Here is a 23553-nt window from a genome sequence, read left to right as displayed (position 1 = left end):
GCAGCTCTATCAATCGGAGTTGAGGAGCTGAGCCCGCTTCATCCCCGTTTGGAGTGGCTAATGCCGGGTATCGCCAATCAAGTCGATGTCTGGCGTAAACACTTTAAACGCCGCAATCCGAGTTGATTTCAATGGCTAAAAGGTTGAAAATCAAGTGCTGGTTGCTCAGTAGAGCTTGTAGGTTCCCCTGCAGCAGAACCGTGGGTCCGATTGTCGCTCCAATAGTGCAGGCATCCTTAGCAGCCCCGATAAGGACATAAAAAAAAAACAAAAAAAAAAAACATTTTTTTTTAAAGGAATAAATGTAAATAAGCCCCTCCCCTAATAAATGTTTAAATCACCCGTTTTCCCATTTTTCAAATAAAATGTAAACAAAAAATAAGCATGTGGTATTATTGGGTGTGAAAATGTCAGAACTATTAAAACATAACATTAAAGGACAAGTCCCTCAGCCGGGACCCCAGTGCTCCCAGGGGTGGGGGTGGGTACCCTATAAGGGCACAGCCTATTTTTTTTTTTTTTTTTTTTTTTTTTTTTTTTTTTTTGCATTTTTATTTTTTCCTCCTCCTCTCCTTTTAAGAAGCATAACTCTTTATTTTTCCCTCTACAGACCCATACGAGGGCTTTCTTTTTTTCCAACCAATTGCTCTTTGTAATGACCTCACTCATTTTACCATAAAATGTATGGCGCAACCCCCCCCAAAAAAATAATTATTTGTGGGAGGAAATTGAAAAGAAAACCACCATTTTGAAGATTTTGGTGGGTTTTGTTTTTATACTGTGTACTTTATGGAAAAAAATCAAGAGTACCTGCCGCCCAACTAAACTTTTAATACATATTGTAGGGATCGACCGATATCGTTTTTTTAGGGCCGATACCGATAATCGGTGGAGGTTAGGGCCGATAGCCGATAACTTATACCGATATTCCGGTATAAGTTATCGGCTATTTATCCCCCCGCGACACCGCTGCAGATCATTGATGCACTGCAGTGGCTTTTGCGGTGCCATAGGCCGCCGCCGCCACCACCCGCTTCTCTCCTCCTACCTGTCAGGGTGGTCCGGGCCATCCATCCATCCTGTAGTGTCCGGCGGCATTCCGGGTGGAGGGTCCGGGCTGTCCTCCTTCTCCGGGGGTCATCTTCTCCACTCCGGGCAGGCTCCGGCCTAGTACGCTGCATAGACGCCGCTACGCAGTGACCCCCGTGCGCAGCGACGCACCTGATGTCACGGCGTAGCGGCGTCTATGCAGCGTACTAGGCCGGAGCCTGCCCGGAGTGAAGAAGAACCCCCGGAGAAGGACAGCCTGGAACGGTTCACCCTCCACCCGGAATGCCGCCGGACATTACAGGATGGATGGCCCGGACCACCCCCATTACGGGTAAGTTTAATTTTTTTATTGACTCGGAGGGTGGGGGAGGGGCCCGACCGGTATAGCGATATGGGCAAAAATCCATACCGGTATACCGCCCAGCACTACGGTGGGGGGTGCGACGCGGTGCGGCGGGTTGGGTGGGCAGTCGCGGTGCGGCGGGTCCGGGGGGGGGAGGGGTTGCGGTGCGGTGCCCAAAATCGCGATTATCGGACGATAATATCGGCCAAACCGATAAGCGGTCGATCCCTAACAGGTACTCTTTAATGATCCTGTACAGTCAAGGTGTAAATGTGACAAAATAGAAAAAGCGCTGCTTTTAAATCATAACACATGCCAGAAAAAAATAAAATAAAAAGAGTGATCAAAAAGTCCCATGTATACAGAAGTGGTACAGATAAAAGCTACAGATAACTAAGCTAAAAGCTACAGATAAAAAAAAATAATTATTTGTGGGAGGAAATTGAAAAGAAAACCACCATTTTGAAGATTTTGGTGGGTTTTGTTTTTATACTGTGTACTTTATGGAAAAAAATCAAGAGTACCTGTCGCCCAACTAAACTTTTAATACATATTGTAGGGATCGACCGATATCGTTTTTTTAGGGCCGATACCGATAATCTGTGGAGGTTAGGGCCGATAGCCGATAACTTATACGGATATTCCGGTATAAGTTATCGGCTATTTATCCCCCCGCGACACCGCTGCAGATCATTGATTTAAAGCGGGCGCTTTAAATCAATGCACTGCAGTGGCTTTTGCGGTGCCATAGGCCGTCGCCGCCGCCACCCGCTTCTCTCCCCCTGCCTGTCCGGGGGTCCTGAGACCTATCACTGCCACCGCTCCCCCCCCCCCCCGCTGCGCCGCACCGTGCCTAGGGGTGCCTCCAGCTGTTGCAAAACTACTACTCCCAGCATGCCCGGACAGCCGTTGGCTGTCCGGGCATGCTGGGAGTTGTAGTTTTGCAACAGCTGGAGGGCCTCAACAGCTAGAGGGCCTACTGTAGGTATAGTATATTATACAGACCCCTGTCCATCCCAGAACCCTGACTCACCTTCCCAGTTGCTGCAAGGACCGTCCGGGCAGGGTGGTCCGGGCCATCCATCCATCCTTCCTGTAGTGTCCGGGGGCATTCCGGGTGGAGGGTGAACCGGTCCGGGCTGTCCTTCTTCTCCGGGGGTCCTCTTCTCCACTCAGGGCAGGCTCCGGCCTAGTAACGCTGCATAGACGCTGCTGCGCAGCGACGCACCTGACGTCACGGCGTAGCGGCGTCTATGCAGCGTACTAGGCCGGAGCCTGCCCGGAGTGGCAAGAGGACCCCCGTAGAAGGACAGCCCGGACCGGTTCACCCTCCACCCAGAATGCCGCCGGACACTACAGGAAGGATGGATGGCCCGGACCATCCCCATTACGGGTAAGTTTAATTTTTTCTATTGACTCGGAGGGTGGGGGAGGGGCCCGACCGGTATAGCGGTATGGGCAAAAATCCATACCGGTATACCGCCCAGCACTACGGTGAGGGGTGCGGTGGGTCGGGGGCGGTCGCGGTGCGGTGCAGCGGGGGTGGGGGCGGTCGCAGTGCGGTGGGGGCGGGGCATTATCGGCTTATCGGCAAGGTAATTGCCGATACCGATGATGCCCAAAATCGTGATTATCGGCCGATAATATCAGGCCATACCGATAATCGGTCGATCCCTAATATATTGTTCCTTATGTAATTATAAGACACTTATTTATGTTTTTAATGTTATTGAAAAACAACCACTAGGTGGCTCTGTTCTGTTCCCTGCACAAGTCAAACAGTTAGTTTGGTCTCCTCCCGGCCTGGCAGGAGACCAAACTCAGGAGGTGTGTGCGGGGCATGGCGAGGCACAGCTCTCCCATGCTCCATGAGACATTGCGCCTGCTGGGGAACGCCCACTTTCTCCTGCTGGGAGCTCACACAATGTGAGCAAGGGGAAAAGTATGATACACAGCTTTTTAAAGCTCGGAAATTCTTTTTTTTAAGGGCAGGAGGGGTGTTAGAAGTAGTTAGGGAACTCTTTTAAATGAAATTTTGATTTTGTTGGTCAATACTTTTAAAATGATACCCATGTTTACGTGCTTGTCTATTATTGTACTGCTTTAAAAAATACAAACTATTAAGTATGTTTAAAAAAACGTATTCTGACCACTGTAAATTTTTTGTTTTTTTTGTTTTTGCGTAAATGGGGCTGTATGGGGGGGTTATTTTTGTGCTGTGATCTGTAGTTTGTATCAGTACCACTTTTACGCATTTATGACTTTTTGATTCGCTGTTTATTCCATTATTTTCTGGGATGTAATGTGACTAAGATTAAGCAATTTTGGAGTTATTTTTTTTTTTCTTTCATAGTTCGGACATTTCTGCACATAAATGTTTTTTTTGTTTTTTTTATTTGAGAAATGGGCAAAGGGGTGATTTAAAAAAAAAATTTAGTATTATTTTATTTTATTTATTTATATTTTAAGCATTTTAAAAAAAATCTTATTTACACTTTTTAAGTACCCATAGAGGACTTTAACATGCAATGTCAAGATTGATAACACTGAATTATGGTATGATATTACATAGCTTTACTCAGTGTTATTGGCATTCACCTGTTAGAGCAGTGTTTCCTAACCAGGGTGCCTCCAGCTGTTGCTAAGCTACAACTCCGGGCATGCTGAGAGTTGTAGTTTTGCAACAGCTGGAGGCACCCTGGTTGGGAAACACTGTGGTGGAGCCCAGGACATTGCATAAACAGCATAACACCACAAGCTACGCTCGGTTTCTTTATCCTAGCGTGCAACTAGTTGGTTTTCCTTTTATAATGTAAATATTTTGCTTGCTCTGGGGTTGGCATGGTAACATGGTCTAGACTCACCTTTATGTGCTTAAACAATGACCTTCATAACAGTAGAGATCATGTTTAGAAGAGTTCCCGAATACAGTTCCCGAATACAGCTGGGAGGAGGGGTGGGCGGGGCTTAATCGCGGCGTCCGCACTCAGCCGTATTCGGGAACCGTATTTAATGTATGTCTATGAGCCGACCGGAGTGAACCGCAGCCTCCGGTCAGCTGCGTTTTCGGCCATATGCGGTTTCCCGACCGTAGGCAAAAACGTGGTGGTGGAAGGTGATTGGTGTGTGGTGGGATGGGGCATGTCCCTCCCTTGTGGTAGTGACATCTATTTAAAAATCTTAACCCTTCCAGTACTTCTCAGCTGCTGTATACTACAGAGGAAGTTCTTTTATGTTTTTGAATTTCCTTTCTGTCTGAACACAGTGCTCTCTGCTGACACCTTTGTCCATTTTAGGAACTCTCCAGAGCAGGAGTAAATCCTCATAGCAAACCTCTCCTGCTCTGGACAGTTCCTGACATGGACAGAGGTGTCAACAGAGAGCACTGTGATCAAAAATAACTGTACAACTTTCTCTGGAGCATACAGCAGCTGATAAGTACTGGAAGGGTTAAGATTTTTTAATAGAAGTCATTTACAAATCTGTTTAAGTTTCTGATACCAGTTGGTTTAGAAAAAAAATAGCTTTCCATTGGAGTACCCCTTTAAGGAGCATATTACATAAATAAAATAGTGTGGGCAGGGCCACACATGCTATTACTGGATTATTTGTGTGGCCCTTTGCTCATCCCTGAGATGATCGCTAGGGCCGTTACATAAGTCACTTCATACAGATCCGTTTAAAAAAATATATACCGGGGCCACAAAGTTGTTTGAAAATGAACCTGGGGTTCACTAAAAATAAGAAACAAACCATACTCATTTGACTTGATCCCCTGCAGCTCCTGGTCCCCACTGCTTCCTTCTTTCCTTTATGGTACCGAAACATCACTTTAAAGGGGTACTCTGTCCCTAGACATTTTATCTTTTTTATCTTTTTTTTAGGGGGGGGGGGGATAAGCCATTGTAGTGCTGGGCGGTATACCGGTTCATACCGAATACCGGTGTGTTTTCTTTTTATATCAATTTTTCCACTCCAACATGGGAGTCAATGGGAACCGTACAGAACGGTATGTGCATACAGTTCCATCCGGTTTTCACCATACGGTTTTTGACTTTGCACAGTTTTTTTTTCTTGGAATTTCAATCAAACAAGTAAAACTTTATTCAAAATGTAGTGAAGTTAAAAACGTGTAAGTTTTTTAAAAAAAAACGGATGCAACCGGATGTCAGTTTTGAAACCGTATACGGTTTTTAACTGTATATGGGTGAAAATGTGTACACTTGTTTGATACAGTTTAGTCAGGTTTTGAGGAATCCGTCTTTCCTCACAAACCTGATACAGGAACTTTATTGCAAAAACGTGGTGTGAATGCAGCCTAACATATGATTAGTCCCAGACAGGACAGAGCGCTGCGGCTGATAATTTATTTGGGGGGGGGGGGAGCAGAGCAGCGCCTGCGGGTCATATATGATTAGTCCCCCGATGTGAGGATAGAGCGATGCGGCTGATAATTCATTTGGGGGGGGGGGGGGAGCAGCGCCTGCGGGTCATATATGATTAGTCCCCCGATGTGAGGATAGAGCGATGCGGCTGATAATTCATTTGGGGGGGGGGGGGGGGAGCAGCGCCTGCGGGTCATATATGATTAGTCCCCCGATGTGAGGATAGAGCGATGCGGCTGATAATTCATTTGGGGGGGGGGGGGGGGAGCAGCGCCTGCGGGTCATATATGATTAGTCCCCCGATGTGAGGATAGAGCGATGCGGCTGATAATTCATTTGGGGGGGGGGGGGGAGCAGCGCCTGCGGGTCATATATGATTAGTTCCCCAGGCCGGGGGGTCGGTAATCAGTGGGGGAAAAAAAGAAAATAGCGTTAAATACTGTGAAACTGCGATAATTTGGAAAGATACCGTGATATCAATTATTGGTCATACCGCCCGGCACTAAGCCATTGCCCCCTTTCCACATGGAAAACAGCACAGCGGAGCAGCCACATACCGCTATAAAGGGCTTATTACTGTTTACAGGGGTAAAAAGAAAACATTGACTAAATGGAGGATATAGTATAAAAGTAAAATCTATTCTATTACATTATATTTAATATTGGCTATTTAAAGGGGTACTCCGGTGAAAACCTTTTTTTCTTTTAAATAAACTGGTGCCAGAAAGTTAAACCTATTTGTAAATTATTAAAAAATCTTAATCCTTCCAGTACTTATTAGCTGCTGAATGCTACAGAGGAAATTCCTTTCTTTTTGGTACACTGATGACATCACGAGCCCAGTGCTCTCTGGTAACATCTCTGTCCATTTTAGCAACCATGCATAGCAGATGTATGCTAAGGGCAGCATGGTGGCTCAGTGGTTAGCACTGCTGCCTTGCAGTGCTGGGAACTTGGGTTCAAATCCCTCTAAGGACAACAATAAATAAAGACTTATTATTATTATTATTATTATAATAATAACGTCAGCAAAGAGCACTGTGCTTGTGATGTCATCAGAGAGCATTCCAAAAAGAAAAGAATTTCCTCTGTAGTATTCAGCAGCTAATAAGTACAGGAAGGATTAAGAATTTTTAATAGAAGTAATTTACAAATCTGTTTAACTTTCCGGAGCCAGTTGATTTAAAAGAAAAAAGGATTTCACCGGAGTACCCCTTTAAATAGAATTTAAAACCAACTAGTGTGTGGGGCCATCCAACTTTATTTCGACAGATGACGTCGGGGGAGATTTATCAAACGTTTTAGGCTGGGTTCACACCACGTTTTTCAAATACGGTTACCGTATACGGTTTTCCGCTAAAAAACGTATGGCAAAAACCGTATGCAACCTTATACAACCGTATGACTCCAAATTAAAACGTATACGGTTTTTCCCCGTACGGTTCTATCCGTTTGCATCAGTTTTTGCCAACGGTTTTGCTATTTTGTTGGAATTCGTTATCCAGCAATTTAATAAAGTTACTATTGTTCTATTGAAATTCCAATCTGCGCATGTGTCAACTCCAAAAACGGATTAGAAAAACCGTGTGCAACCGTATTCTGAAATTCTGTGTACGGTTCTCATAGACAACAATGTTAAAAGAACCGCATACGGTTTTCCAACTGGAGGCAAAAACGTGGTCGACAGCGTTTTTGCCTACAGTTGAAAAATCGGCAAAACCGTATCCGAGGCAAAACGGATGCAACCGTACACAACATTTGGAATACGGTTTACAATGCATTCTCTATGCATACGGTTTTGGATACGGTCGTATACGTTTTTTTGCGGAAAACCGTATACGGTTACCGTATTTGAAAAACGTGGTGTGAACCCAGCCTTACACTGCTTTTTGCCATTGACTTAGATACATGGTCAGAGACTTATGACTTCCTGCCCTAAATTACGATACAAACCTTCACCAGCCCTGACCTGGCTCAGGCCGCATTCACACCACGTTTTCGCAGTACAGTTCCCGTATACGTTTTCAATTTGAAAACCGAACTGAACCGTTTTGAAAACCGTAGGCATTGACTCTCCATTGAAAACCTTATGCCAAACGATGCATCAGGTTGTGTACTTTTTGCGTCTTGTACAGTTTTGTCCGTTTTTGTTCCCGTACCCAAAACCGTAGCCTACCACAGATTTTTTTTTTGTCCGGCTGAATAACCGTATTGATATACGGTTCCTTTAACATGGGAGTCAATGAGAACCGTATGTGCGTACGGTTCCATCCGATTTGCACAATACGGATTTTGACTTTGCTCATGGCGCAGTACACACCGAATGGATTGAAAGGTTAAAAACGTATACTTTTTTATTTTATTTATTTTTTAAACGGATACAACCGGACATCATTTTTCAAACCGTGTACGAGTTAAAATTTGTAATCAGTTTAGTCCGGTTTTGAGGAATCCGTTTTGCAAAAACTGTATTGCAAAAACGTGGTGTGAATGCAGCTTTACAAAACTGGCTGTTAGAGATGAGCGAACTTACAGTAAATTCGATTCGTCACGAACTTCTCGGCTCGGCAGTTGATGACTTATCCTACATAAATTAGTTCAGCTGTATCCACCTTTTCCAGCTCACCGGAGCACCTGAAAGCTGAACTAATTTATGCAGGATAAGTCATCAACTGCCGAGCCGAGAAGTTCGTGACGAATCGAATTTACTGTAAGTTCGCTCATCTCTAGCAGTTCCCAAAAAGTCGCACAGGTGAAAAGTCTAAAACAAAACAAAACAAAACAAAAAACAGCATGTAAGAAATACAAAGTGGTGGTCTGAAGTGAAGTTTCTCCAATAAGTGTACTAGCCCCCTAGTTTCCCAACAAGGTTGCCTCCAGCTGTTGCATAACTACAACTTCCAGCAGGAACGGACAGCCGAAGGCTGTCCGTTCCTGCTAGGAGTTGTAGTTTTGCAACAGCTGGAGGCAACTTGTTGGGCAACACTGCTTTAGGATCAAAGTGTAAACACGTATACATTTAAGAAATTACACCAACAAATTGATTATATTAGGGCCATTATAGTCTATGGTGTCGGTGCAGAAATACGTTGGGATCCCATTTTGACGCTGCCCTAAAAGACCCCTTATACAGAGAACTTACTAAGTCCCCTTTTTGCCATCGAGTAGGGGAAGCAGAGCCCTTCTCTTGCCATCGCTACTTTAGGAGGCACCAAGTCCTCTCCAATACCGTGTGAATCCCAGTTATTCGCTATGGTGTCCCCTGAAGACGTCACGGCCCTGCGTGTGCATTCTGTAAGAGTGTTTTCTGCCGTGCATCCAAGATATCTCCGTCCTATATTTCACTTCCCGGCTGACCTCAAAAGCCTTAGGCTTTTTCTGTTTCAACATCTGTTGCAGAGCTTTACTACTGTTATCACGGGCAAAGTCCTATGATTTTAACCCTGTGTAGCCATAAGAAGTACAAGCACCATCGACCATAGGGTCTGTAGAAGCCAAGGACCCCATATAGTTAATTTGTATGAAGTATTTGCAGAATTGTGATTTTATTCTTAAAGCTGGTGGAGATGTAGTACAATAAGGAGACGTTGGTGAATTTGTTCTGCGCAGCTGCCTATCCCAACGTGTTTCTCTCACTCTCTCACTCTCTCTCTCACTCTCACACTCTCTCTCTTCTAAGGCCCCTTTCTCACTACAGGTATCATCCTGCTTTTTTTTACTGCCGTTATTTTAAAATAAAAGATGGGGGAAAAAAACCCAGATGCAATAACGGATGTTTTTTTTAATGAACATCTGGTTCCCATAGACTTTAATTTTAAAGGGGTTATCCAGGAAAAAACGTGTGTGTGTGTGTGTGTAAATTCATAAGTACTGAAAGGATTAAGATTTTTTTAGTAGAAGTAATTTACAAATCTGTTTAACTTTCTGGAGCCAGTTGATATATATATAAAAAAAAAGTGTTTTCCTGAAATACTCCTTTAATGTCCGGTTTTCCCTTTTTTTTTTTCTTTTTTTTTTTTTTTTTTTTTTGCCGGACCAAAAAGTAGTGCATGCGAGATGCAAAAGGATGTTCAAAAAATCCCGTTGACATGAATGGGATCTTTTGACGGCCGTTTTCAGGACTTTTTGCCGGGAGTAATAATGGAGGATTTTTACAGGATGATACCTGTAGTGTGAAAGGGGCCTTAGGCTACATGCACACCACGTTTTCCCTACGTTTTGAACCATATACGGCTCGGGAGAGGGAGCGGAGAGTCGGGGGCGGGGCAACCGCATGCGGTCCCCTATCTAATGTATTTCAATGAGCGACCACAGTGAAACGCTGCCTCCGGGCGGCTCCGTTTTGCCCCGTATACGGTTTCCCGACCGGACCTACAAACGCTGTCGACAGCGTTTGTAGGTCCGGTCGCTAAACCGTATACGGGGAAAAACGGAGCCGCCCGGAGGCAGCGTTTCACTGTGGTCGCTCATTGAAATACATTAGATAGGGGACCGCATGCGGTTGCCCCGCCCCCAACTCTCCGCCCCCTCTCCCCAGCCGTATACGGTTCAAAACGTAGGGAAAACGTGGTGTGCATGTAGCCTTACTAGAATTGCTGCAAAGGCATCGAAACTAGGACACAAAGTCTTGTGTGTTTCGGTTGTATTTTTGGAGGTAGTGGGATCTTTACGGTAAAACATAAGTGACGGTAAAGCTCCACTGTGCCGTAAAGACTAAGACTCCTGTTGTGACACAGCAGTGTGATGGACGTCAGGAAACACGGGAGAAAAGCGGAAGAAAAAATAAATCATGCAATGTCTTTTTCTCCCGCTACTCCCGTCAAAAAACAATGGCGCCCGACGGACCCCATAATAGAAAATGGGATCTGTCGGGACCCGTTGTGCCCTATCCAGATAACGGACGTTAAAGGCACAAAAAAAAGAGAGAAAAAAAGTGCCTAACAGACCTTTTCCGACGAGGCACTACGACCGTGTGAAAGGGGTCTAAGGCCGAATTCACATGGCAGAATGTCCGCACAGTAAACACACATTCCACAGACATTCCACACATTTGCCTGATCTCAAAGACGACAATGCAATTCTGTGCAGAGTCCGCAGAAAGAATAGACAAGCCTATTCCTTCTTCTGATGCCGGGATCTGAATTTCCGCAGCAGAAAACTTTGGCGCGGAAATTCTGCCGAGTGAACAATGTAGCGGATTCCCATTAAAAATTAGTGGGACTCTGCTGCAGTGGAATGTCCGTGCGGAATATTCAGTGCAAATTCTCCAATGTGAACGTATCCCAAGCGGGAACTGAGAGGTGAAATAAAAATCTGTGTGCTACCAGTATCTAGATTTTTATTTTTTTTTTGTAGACCAAAAGACAAAAAAAAACCCTTCTTTCCTAACAATCCATAATCCTGATAATACAGGATTGCATACTGTTACCCCCTTTTTAAAGAAGTCCTGTGGCCAACCCCCCAAAAATTAGGATAGCATGATCATTAAGTGGGTACTTCCCTGCTCAGCGTTTGGAACAAACTCCCTGACTGTATAATCCCGCCCATCACCTGATAGTCACTCCCCTTTTTAAAATTAAGTTTACGCCCATCTGACTGGTTCCCTCAATTGACAAATTTTAAAACTATGAACCCTCATATTCCAGGAACGGGAGAGCATTTCAAGAAACTGTGGTGACCCGGGCACCCTAAGCTATATAATGACAGAAAAATAAAAAATAAATTTATAAAGTACCTGTCACCAAACTAAACTTTTAATATATTGTTCCTTATGGTTTTATAAGACACTTTGCTATTTACTTGCTGTTAAAATTCTCAACCTTTATAGGTTTTTAATGTGATTGAAAAAACAGCCACTAGGTGGCCCTATTCAGTTCCCTGCTGCAAATCAAACAGTGAGTTTGGTCTCCACCCAGACTAACAGAAGTCCAAGCTCAGGAAGTGCGTGCGGGGCATGGTGAGGCACAACTCTCACAGGCTTCAGTGATGTTGCGCCTGCTGGGGAACGCCCACTTTCTCCTGCCGGGAGCTCACACAATGTGAGCAAGGGGAAAGGTATAATACTCAGCTTTAAAAAAATGTAAGGGCAGGAGGGGTGTTAGGAGTAGTTAGGGAATATAATCTGAGATAGTTTAGAAAATATGGTTGATGACAGAATAAAAATCTCAATTATTTTGGCTACAGATTGATTGGAACATATTGCTGTGCACTCAGATGATGGGAGGTGGTAAAATTTGGGTGGCGTTGGGAGAATGATAGGTAAATTCGGAATAGGCCCGTCCTTCACGATCTTGGGCCTGACACCTAACTGAAGCCCCAGGGCAAGGGTTGATATTAGGGGATGTTCACACGGTAAAAAATTTCTGGAATGTCTGCCCAGTCAGACAATCGGCACATTTGAAAGTCCGGCGGGCGCTAGGACCGTTTGGAAGTGCGCCGTCTCGTAGGTGGCAGTGCATTTCCGAGGTAAATCCACTGAAAGAGTAGCAAAGTCTATTCTTTATGCGGACGCCGGAATCAAAATTTCCACCGCTGGATGTGCAATGCAGCAGAATCCCATTAAAATGAATGGGACTCTGCTGCAGTGGAGTGTCCGTGTGGAATATTCTGGCAGAATTCCACATGGACATTCTGGCGTGTGAACTCTTAGTGGGACACTTTATAAGAGTTTTGAGCTAACTTGCAGAAAAGGGCAGGGATGCCAACCTTCTCTTTTTTTTTTTTTTTTTTTTTTTTTTTTGTGTGTTTATTGTATCTCCCTGAATGTATATAAGGGACCATGCATAGTATGAGGGATTTGGTATGGAATGAGTAGAGATATAAGGCCTGAAGGGAAAAAGAACAGAAGTATTGTGGAAAAATTGTGTGTGTGTGTGTGGGGGTGGGGGGGGGTGGGGGGGGGGGGCTACCCTACCCTACCCTACCCTACCCTACCCTACCCTACAAGGTGTACTCTGCCCCTAGACATTGTATCCCCTATCCAAAGGGGGTAAGCTGTCTGATCGCAGGGTTCCCGCTACTGCGACCCCCCGCGATCTCTGTGCAGCACCCATTTTTATATAATACTTATTTTTTTTTTTTACAATATGCTATATTTTGCTTTGGTACTCTTCTTCTTGATTACAGAACAGCATTTTGAGGGGTACTCCGCTGGAAAACCTTTTATAAACAGAATTTTAAATTACTTCTATTTAAAAATCTTAATCCTTCCAGTACTTATCAGCTGCTGTATGTTCCACAGAAAGTTGTGTAGTTCTTTTCTGTCTGACCACAGTGCTCTCTACTGACACCTCTGTCCATGTCAGGAACTGTCCAGAGCAGGATAGGTTTTCTATGGGGATTTTCTCCTGCTCTGGACAGTTTCTGACATGGACAGGGGGTGGCAGCAGAGAGCACTGTGATCAGGCAGAAAAGAAAACACAACTTTCTCTGGAGCATACAGCAACTGATAAGTACTGGAAGGATTAAGATTTTTAATAGAAGTAATTTACAAATCTGTTTTAACTTTCTGGCCCCAGTTGATTTAAAAAAAAAAATAAAATTTCCAGCTGAGTATCCCTTTAATGAAAAGTTTGTTTAATAATTGAGAATTTTTAGAGTCTGGAAAGCAAAATAAAAATGTGATTTACGCGCCATATTGTTTCTTTTACAGGCAGACAAAAGAGCACATCACAATGCACTGGAGCGTAAGCGCAGGGACCATATCAAGGACAGCTTTCACAGCTTAAGAGACTCTGTACCTTCACTCCAAGGCGAAAAGGTGAATGGAACCTCATTCTTGGCACCATGTTTAATATGCTTTTTATTAACTTTAATTAATTTCCTTAATTTTATTTAACCCTTTAAATAGGCTCTACACTTTCAACAAACCTCGCGTAAGTCAGTTACACAAGCAACGGTAAGGGCATGTTAACACATTTAATACCCGCGTGGTTTTTGACATGGAAACCGCACTGATTTCTGCGTCAAAAACCACAAGGTGTCACTGTCAAAACCCCCTTCCCATTGACTTTAGTGGGAGGCAGGGAATCGCGCAGAAAAGAAATGCTGAAGCTCAGTGTTTCAGAGCTACCCCTTCCATGGGCATTGTTTGTGCCCGTGTCCACATGCCCTAAAAATCTTTGTAATATATCTTTTCAAAACTCATCAATCACTCTGAAAAACTGCTGTAGTTTGTTTGAAGAAGAATTAGCTTACTGAAGCATCAGGTTATCGCTGCCCATAGAAGTCTGTTGAAAGGGGAAAGTGCCTGGAGAGAGAGACAGAGGCAGAAAGATACACTAACATAGGCTTTAGAAGCTTGTAGTGAGTGTTATATCTCACCCATGTACTGGATTCCCAGCTTTACACTGCTTTATAATGTCCTTCATACTGCTGCTGCTTCTAAGTAAGTGGGAACTATAGTGATACAGTGGGGATCAAAAGTTTGGGCACCCAAGGAAAAAATCTGTATTAATGTGCATAAAGAAGCCAGGGAAAGATGGAAAAATCTCCAAAAGGCATGACATTACAGATTAGACATTCTTATAATATGTCAACAAAAGTTAGATTTTATTTCCATCATTTACACTTTCAAAATAACAGAAAACAAAAAATTTTGGGCACCCTGCAGAATTTATAGCATGCACTGCCCCCTTTGCAAAGCTGAGACCTGCCAGTGTCATGGATTGTTCTCAATCATCATCTGGGAAGACCAGGTGATGTCAATCTCAAAGGTTTTTTAATGCCCAGACTCATCTGACCTTGCCCCAACAATCAGCACCATGGGTTCTTCTAAGCAGTTGTCTAGAAATCTGAAAGTGAAAGCTGGAGAAGGCTATAAGAAGATAGCAAAACGTTTTCAGATGTCAATATCCTCTGTTCGGAATGTAATTAAGAAATGGCAGTCATCAGGAACAGTGGAAGTTAAAGCAAGATCTGGAAGACTAAGAAAAATATCTGACAGAATAGCTCGCAGGATTGTGAGAAAAACTATTCAAAACCCACGTTTGACTGCACAATCCCTCCAGAAAGATCTGGCAGACACTGGAGTTGTGGTACACTATTCCACTATAAAGAGATACTTGTACAAATATGGTCTTCATGGAAGAGTCATCAGAATAAAACCTCTTCTACGTCCTCACCACAAAAATCAGCATTTGAACTTTGCAAGAGAACATATAGACAAGCCTGATGCATTTTGGAAACAAGTTCTGTGGACCGATTAGGTTAAAATTAAACTTTTTGGCCGGAATGAGCAAAGGTACATTTGGAGAAGAAGGGGAACAGAATTTAATGAGAAGAACCTCTGTCCAACTGTTGAGCATGGGGGTGGATCAATCATGCTTTGGGGTTGTATTCAAACCAGTGGCACAGGGAACATCTCACGAGTAGAAGGAAAAAATTGATTCAATAACATTTCAGTACATTTTGGATGCCATCTGTGAAAAAGCTGAAGTTAAAGAGAGGATGGCTTCTACAAATGGATAATGATCCTAAACACACCTCGAAATCCATGGGGGATTACATCAAGAGGCGTAAACTGAAGGTTTTGCCATGGCCTTCACAATCTCCTGACCTCAACATAATTGAAAATCTATGGATAGACCTTTAAAGAGCAGTGCGTGACGGCCCAGAAATCTCAAAGAACTGGAAGACTTTTGTAAGGAAGAATGGGCAAAGATACCTCAAACAAGAATTGAATGACTCTTGGCTGGCTACAAAAAGCATTTACAAGCTGTGATACTTGCCAAAGGGGGCAGTACAAGATATTAACTCTACAGGGTGCCCAAACTTTTGCAGATGCCATTTTTTTTTTTTCTGTTATTTTGAAAGTGTAAATGTTGGAAATAAAATCTAACTTTTGTTGACATATAAGAATGTCTAATCTGTAATTTGATGCCTTTTTGGAGATTTTTCCATCTTTCCTTGGGTTCTTTATGCACATTAAAACAAATTTGTACCTGGGATGCCCAAACTTTTGCTCCCCACTGTATAAGGAAGCAGCATCCCCTCTTCTGTATGTGTGCAGTGTACGAAAACATTATAACAACTGGCCTTCACCCACTAGCTAAGGGACAGCTAAGAATAATAGAGTGACCCTGCAGGGGGGAAAACTGATGAGAAATGTCATAAACAAGTTATATAATGCTTGGAAATAGGCCTACTCCTCATGTAACCACGTGGAAGCTTGTTCTGAACAGTCACCTGAAAGTGCAAGTATGCTTTAAAGGGGTACTCTGCTGCACACATCTTATCCCCTATCCAAAGCATAGGGGATAAGATGTTAGAAAACGGGGGTCCCGCCTCTGGGCACCCCAGTCATCCGGTGGACGGGGGGAGCTCTGCTCCGTGCCGAATGACTGGCGACTTCAGTCGCCACGCCCCCTCCATTCTTGTCTATGGGAGGAGGCGTGACGGCTACGTAGTAGCCGTCACACCTCCTCCCATAGACATGAATGGAGGGGGCGTGCCGTGACAGCACGAAAGCTGAAGCTCCAAAGTTCCATGTTATTCGGGGCATGGAGCGAACTCTGGCGATGCAGGCTGCCACGCCCCCTCCCATAGACATGAATGGAGGGGGCGTGGTGCGGCGTGACGCCATGAACACAGAAGCTGCAGCTAGCAACCCACAGATTGCGGGGGTTCCCAGCAATTTAACATCTTATGCCCTATCCTTTGGAAAGGGGATAAGATGTGTGCAGCGGAGTACCCCTTTAAATGGGTCATCCCATAGGGTAATCAACCCCCCCCCCACCCCAAAAAAAAAATTAAATGTAGCTGCCAGAAGTTTGCTTAAAAAAAAAAAAAAAAATCTCAGCTACCGCTGCTGTAACTCTGTTCATTAGCTGTTGTGGATTGGAGCTGAAGCATGGGGAACAGATTATTCTGCAGTGGCCACAATAAAGTGCACCTGTCATTTGCAAAAACTTTTCATATAATGTTGATACTATTATATGTATATTTGTAATATACAGTTGTTAAACAATTTGTATTTTTTGGGGGGTAAAAAAAAAACACCCAGTATCTTTTTGGAAATTGACCTGCAAGGCCGATTTTAAAGGGGTTATCCAGGAGTAGAAAAACAGCGCTAATTTCTTTCAAAAACAGCTCCACGTCTGTCTCCAGGTTGGGGTGGGGTTTTACCACTTTGCTCCATTCACTTCAATCGAACGGAGCTGCAGGACCACACCCAACCTGCAGACAGACGGGTTTTATAAGAAAGTAGCTCTGTTTTTCTATTCCTGGATAACCCCTTTAAAAAGTACCTGTCACCAAGTAAAATTTTCTAAACGAACGCAGGCTATGTTCCCTAACTACTCCTGACACCCCTCCAGCCCTTTAAAAAGCTGTGTATCTTACCTTTTTTCTTGCTCACATAGTGCAGATTCCCAGCAGGAGAAAGTGGGCGTTTCCCAGCAGGCATGATATCACTGAAGCCTGCTGGGGGACCACTCCGCCCTCACATGGTTGCAGTGCTGTGATGAATATAAGTAAAGATGAGCGAACTTACAGTAAATTCGATTAGTCACGAACTTCTCGGCTCGGCAATTGATGACTTATCCTGCATAAATTAGTTCGGTTTCAGGTGCTCCCATGGGCTGGAAAAGGTGGATACAGTCCTAGGAGACTCTTTCCTAGGACTGTATCCACCTTTTCCAGCTCACCGGAGCACCTGGAAAGCTGAACTAATTTATGCAGGATAAGTCATCAACTGCCGAGCCGAGAAGTTCGTGACAAATCGAATTTACTGTAAGTTTGCTCATCTCTAAGTATAAGACCTCAGGCTCTGCGCATGTTTCAGTCTGCGTTGCAATCAGTGAGGCTCTTTGCAGCTTTCAGCCTGTGCAGCTTTCTGTTAGAATATGTGGAGCTTAAACTTTCTGTGCAGCTGTCAATCAAGCTCAATGCAGAGAAGCGCTTCCTGAGTTTGGTCTCCTGCCAGGCCGGGAGGAGACCAAACTCACTGTATTGTGGCAGGGAACAGAACAGAGCCACCTAGTGGCCGTTTTTTCTGTTACATTTTAAACATATTTATGTTGATCATTTTAATAACAAGTGAATGGGAAAGTGTCTAATTACACAAGGAACACTGCATTAAAAGTTTTATTTGGTGACAGGTACTCTTTAAATCTGCAGCAGGTCAGTTTGGGTTGCAGATATATTGACTGTATCCATTGGTCTCAGTGGTGGAGACTGTTGTAGATTTCTCTGCACTTCTGCAGCTACAATCGAAAGTTTGGTGTCAAATTGCTGGTGCAGATTGTCCATTCACAATTCCAGAAAATATGCAGCATTTCCATGCAATGTGGTTTTATCCCTTATTGAGCTGTGTTGGTTTCACACCTCAGCTACATTTAAATGAATAGGGCTGGGCTGCATCACCTGATACGGCTCTATCTTGGGTTTAAACTTAATAAAATGACTGTCTTTATCTAATTTTGCCCCTTCACAGTTTTGCACACCAGGTTAAAGTGTACCTGTCATTTGCAAAAAACATTTATATTATGTAGATAATACTATTATATGTTTATTTGTAATATACAGTTGTTAAATAACTTGTATTTTTTTTATTAATGCTTGTCCCTGCAGCTATTGCCTGTGTGCAGAGACAAAATACAGGAAGTGTGGATGGGACAAGCGGGGCTCTGTACACTGAGGACAGGCGGGGCTCTGTGCACTGAGGACAGGCGGGGCTCTGTGCACTGGGGACAGGCGGGGCTCTGTGCACTGGGGACAGGCGGGGCTCTGTGCACTGGGGACAGGCGGGGCTCTGTGCACTGGGGACAGGCGGGGCTCTGTGCACTGGGGACAGGCGGGGCTCTGTGCACTGGGGACAGGCGGGGCTCTGTGCACTGGGGACAGGCGGGGCTCTGTGCACTGGGGACAGGCGGGGCTCTGTGCACTGGGGACAGGCGGGGGTCTGTGCACTGGGGACAGGCGGGGCTCTGTGCACTGGGGACAGGCGGGGCTCTGTGCACTGGGGACAGGCGGGGCTCTGTGCACTGGGGACAGGCGGGGCTCTGTGCACTGGGGACAGGCGGGGCTCTGTGCACTGGGGACAGGCGGGGCTCTGTGCACTGGGGACAGGCGGGGCTCTGTGCACTGGGGACAGGCGGGGCTCTGTGCACTGGGGACAGGCGGGGCTCTGTGCACTGGGGACAGGCGGGGCTCTGTGCACTGGGGACAGGCGGGGCTCTGTGCACTGGGGACAGGCGGGGCTCTGTGCACTGGGGACAGGCGGGGCTCTGTGCACTGGGGACAGGCGGGGCTCTGTGCACTGGGGACAGGCGGGGCTCTGTGCACTGGGGACAGGCGGGGCTCTGTGCACTGGGGACAGGCGGGGCTCTGTGCACTGGGGACAGGCGGGGCTCTGTGCACTGGGGACAGGCGGGGCTCTGTGCACTGGGGACAGGCGGGGCTCTGTGCACTGGGGACAGGCGGGGCTCTGTGCACTGGGGACAGGCGGGGCTCTGTGCACTGGGGACAGGCGGGGCTCTGTGCACTGGGGACAGGCGGGGCTCTGTGCACTGGGGACAGGCGGGGCTCTGTGCACTGGGGACAGGCGGGGCTCTGTGCACTGGGGACAGGCGGGGCTCTGTGCACTGGGGACAGGCGGGGCTCTGTGCACTGGGGACAGGCGGGGCTCTGCGCACTGGGGACAGGCGGGGCTCTGCGCACTGGGGACAGGCGGGGCTCTGCGCTCCGGGGACAGGCGGGGCTCTGTGCTCCGGGGACAGGCGGGGCTCACACAGCAGGCTGATTGACTAGCCAGGAGCCTGCACAGAGCCCTGTTTGTCTGTCCACACTTCCTGTATTTTGTCTCCACACAGACTCACAGGCAATAGCTGCAGGGGTAACTCTCTGGATAAGCAACAACTCTGACAACTCTTTTGAAGTTCGTCTTGACCTGTGTTTTCCAACCAGGGTGCCTCCGGCTTTTGCAATACTACAACTCCCAGCATGCCCGGACAGCCAAAGGCTATCCGGGCATGCTGTGAGTTGTGGTTTTGCAACAGCCGGAGGCACTCTGGTTGGGTAGCACTGGTCTTAGTGATAGTCTATGGGTAGGTTACATGCACTTTGGGAAAATTTCTTGGTGCATATTGACAATGTATAGGCAAATCCGTGATTGGTCTGGTCAAATCCGTGATTGGTCTGATCAAATCCGTGATTGGTCTGATCAAACGATCTATTAAATTGAGATTATGTAATCCCTTTTTTTTGTAAATTTTTAAGGCTTCGCGTGCTCAAATACTGGACAAAGCAACAGAATATATACAGTATATGAGAAGGAAAAATCACACACACCAGCAAGACATCGACGACCTAAAGAGACAAAACGCTCTATTAGAACAACAAGGTATGGACGTGTATGGCCAGCAAGTTTACGTTGTTATATGTGCTTTCCGATTCCAGTCGGCCTCCGCACTCCAGCTTCTTTCTTTAGCTGCACCTGGAGCGTTTTCACATCGGCCATTGTTGTTAATGTCCTGCTATAATTTTATTACCCCATATAGTGGATGCATGGGCACCAAGGAAAGGTTTGTATGCTGTATTGGTAGAAAGGTAGGCCATGGAATCCCCTCATATGAACCAGTGACTATACCAATAATATAGAATAGTATAGCAAACACACAAATGTTACCCTCTCTGATGTTCCTCTAGCCTGGAGCCCTGGCCACTAATCCAAACAAAGTTTTTCCAAGAGAAATATTTCAGCAAAAGGAAACTTAAAGGGGTACTCAGCTGGAAAACTTTTTTTTTTTTTAAATCAACTGGTGCCAGAAAGTTAAAGATATGTTAATTACTTCTATTTAAAAATCGTAATCCTTCCAGTACTTATCAGCTGCTGTATTCTACAGGGGAAGTTCTTTTCTTTTTGAATTTCCTTTCTGCCTGGCCACAGTGCTCCCTGCGGACACCTCTGTCCATGTCTGGAACTGTCCAGAGCAGGAGCAAATCCCAATAGCAAACCTATCCTGCTCTGGACAGTTCCTGACATGGACAGAGGTGTCAGCAAGAGAGCACTGTGGTCAGCTGATCAGTACTGGAAGGGTTAAGATTTTTACATAGAAGTAATTTAGAAATCTGTTTAACTGTTTGGCACTACTTAATTAAAAAAGAAAAATGTTTACCCCTTAATTAAAACTTTGGCTTATTGAACATCTTTATAACCGTGTATCTCCATTGACACAAGAACTATAATCTGACGTGTTTCGGTCAGTGCAGAACCTTAATCATGATCTATGATTAAGGTCGTCATGGACCAAAATGCGTCGGGTTACAAAAATTGATGGGATTGTTCTTTAATATTAGACAAGTGGGGATTCTACTCTCGGGACCCCCTGCTGATCAGGTAATAAAAGGGTTATTCCAATCTGGACATTTATGGCTTAAAGACAGAATAGGCCATTTATATCTATCTGATAGATGTGAGTGCCCATTGGCATGGTTGCGGCTACCGAAAGTGATTGTGAAGCCATTGTTATACGCAGTTTGCATAACTCCCATCAACGTTCACAGCGAAAAAGTGTTTCCGCTTGGTATTGCAGCTAAGTCTTATTTACTTGGCACCTTGCAAATTGAAAAAGTCTAATGTTAAATTTGGCTGCATGGGGGAGAGGGATGTAAGCCACTGCCAGACTCCTTGGCCAGCGGCTTATTTTTCTTGAGAACAAAAGTATCAGACATGTTGAAATAAAGGTCACCATATATACAGTCTATAGCCAGCTGGTCCTACCTAAATCGTCAGGATTGTCTCATGTCTACCTAGTAATCTCTGACAAGGTATCGACCATAATAATTTGTAAGAACACTGAGTGCAGGGAAGTGTAAAGTAACTTCTACCCAAGGACATTCAAGGGGTACTCCGCCCCTAGACTTCTAGAAATCCTTTGGATAGGGAATAAGATGTCTAATGGCCCGACCCCCGCAATCTCGGCTGTGGCACCCCAGACATCCGGTGCATGGAGCGAACTTCGCTCCGTGGCGGATGACTGGCAATGCGTGGCAGAGGCTCGTGACGTCACGGCCACGCCCCCTCAATGTATGTCTATGGGAGGGGGCATGACTGTCACCACGCCCCCTCCCATAGACTTGCATTGAGGGGGCGTGACCGTGACGTCACGAGCGGGGTGCGGCTGTAACGTCACGAATCTCCGGCGATGCACCCAGATAAGAAATAATAGTAAATAAGATGTCTAGGGCCGGAATACCCCTTTAAAGGGGATATCCAGGAAAAAAACTGGCTCCAGAAAGTTAAACAGATTTGTAAATTACTTCAATTAAATTTTTTTTTAATCCTTTCAGTACTTATGAGCTGCTGAAGTTGAGTTGTTCTTTTCTGTCTCAGTGCTCTCTGATGACACCTGCCTCGGGAACGGTCCAGAGTAGAAGCAAATCCCCATAGAAAACCTCTTCTACTCAGTGCAGTTCCCGAGACAAGCAGAGATGTCAGCAGAGAGCACCATTGCCAGACAGAAAAGAACAACTCAACTTCAGCAGCTGATAACTATTGGAAGGATTAAGATTTTTTTTTTAATAGAAGTAGTTTACAAATCTGTTTAACTTTCTGGAGCCAGTTGATATAAAAAAAATTTTTTCCCTGGAATACCCCTTTTAAGGTAAAATAAATTTAGCATTTTTATTTTGCACGCTTTTTTCACATTTTTTTGTATGTGGTTTTTAGCTTACAGTGACACTCATTTATAACACATCATTTACCATCTGGTCTGTTTTCGCAGTCCGTGCTCTGGAAAAAGCAAAATCCAATTCCCGGCTCCAGTCGAATTACTCTTCATCCGACAGCAGCCTTTACACCAACCCCAATGGCAGCACCATATCCGCCTTTGATGGAGGATCCGACTCTAGCTCCGAGTCCGAACCCGAGGAACCCCAAAGCAGAAAGAAGCTACGGATGGAAGCGAGTTAAGCAAACACAAGCAATAAAACCAGCAGCCTGTACCAAGCTTATCAACGTTAGCCCCCTCCATAGCCCACCGATAGGCCCCGTTCCGCTCATTTAAGGACTTCTGCCTAATCTTTTATTTTTCGTTTGTCCCTCGCCCTTCTTTTTTCTCTTCCTCATTGAGCAATCGGACTGCATTTCTTTCCTTTTTTCGCCTCTATATCTCCCTCCCCTATATGTTATTTAAGCCTCTAACACATCCACGCTTATGTTACAACAATACAAATCTGCACTGTGCGCGTTTTTATTTTTTCTATTATTTTTTTTATTTTTCCACAGACGCGCAATTACCCAGAATTCTTGTCTGCAGTTTGACATTTGTATGACCAGTGTCACAAGGTGAACAAAACAGGTTAGGGAAGCCTGAAAAAACACCCAAATAAGGTTTATTTTGTTTATTTTATTTTTTATTAATTTTTTTCTTTTTTTTAAATAATACTTCATTTACGCTTCCATTAGGATAACTTTTGCAGAAGGAGGAGGAGTTTCTGTGCCACATAAAAAAAATAAAAAAACAAGAACTTTGGCTGTAGTTGCCCTCCTGGGTGTGAAAATTTGCATTAATGCTTAGAATTTTTTTTATTTTTATTTTTTGTGTGTGCATTTACTTTTTTTTTTTTTTTTTTTTTGCATTTGTTTTCACATACAGCATGTCCACAAATGTGGCTCTCAAATCCAATTGAGATCGTTTTAAGTGGTGTCTGCTCGTTGTCCGGAGACAGGGTTGGGGTTTTTAAGTCCCTATCTCCCCCCCCCCCCCCCTTATATATTAATTGTAATATGGATCCTGTTCTGCCAAGAAGACCCAGATTGATCCTGTAGTGCAG

The 23553-nt window shown here is 44.8% G+C and overlaps 1 protein-coding gene across 2 annotated transcripts in view; it reads left to right on the top strand.

Annotated features, from left to right (window-relative positions):
* MAX (MYC associated factor X) overlaps nt 1–23162 on the top strand; it is a 33623-nt gene extending 10461 nt beyond the window's left edge. The window contains exons 2-5 of one of the 2 annotated variants that reach the window (XM_056545303.1): nt 13430–13537; nt 13628–13675; nt 19996–20119; nt 22503–23162. In XM_056545303.1, coding sequence (XP_056401278.1) covers nt 13430–13537; nt 13628–13675; nt 19996–20119; nt 22503–22690 — 468 coding nt within the window. In that variant the 3' untranslated portion in view covers nt 22691–23162. The remainder of the gene's footprint in view (nt 1–13429; nt 13538–13627; nt 13676–19995; nt 20120–22502) is intronic. The other variant, XM_056545304.1, reaches the window with a different exon arrangement.
* Nucleotides 23163–23553: the final 391 nt, after the last annotated feature.

The sequence above is a fragment of the Hyla sarda genome, chromosome 11 (assembly GCF_029499605.1).
Source record: "Hyla sarda isolate aHylSar1 chromosome 11, aHylSar1.hap1, whole genome shotgun sequence".
NCBI lineage: Eukaryota > Metazoa > Chordata > Amphibia > Anura > Hylidae > Hyla > Hyla sarda.
This window is presented reverse-complemented; position numbering and strand designations above follow the sequence as displayed.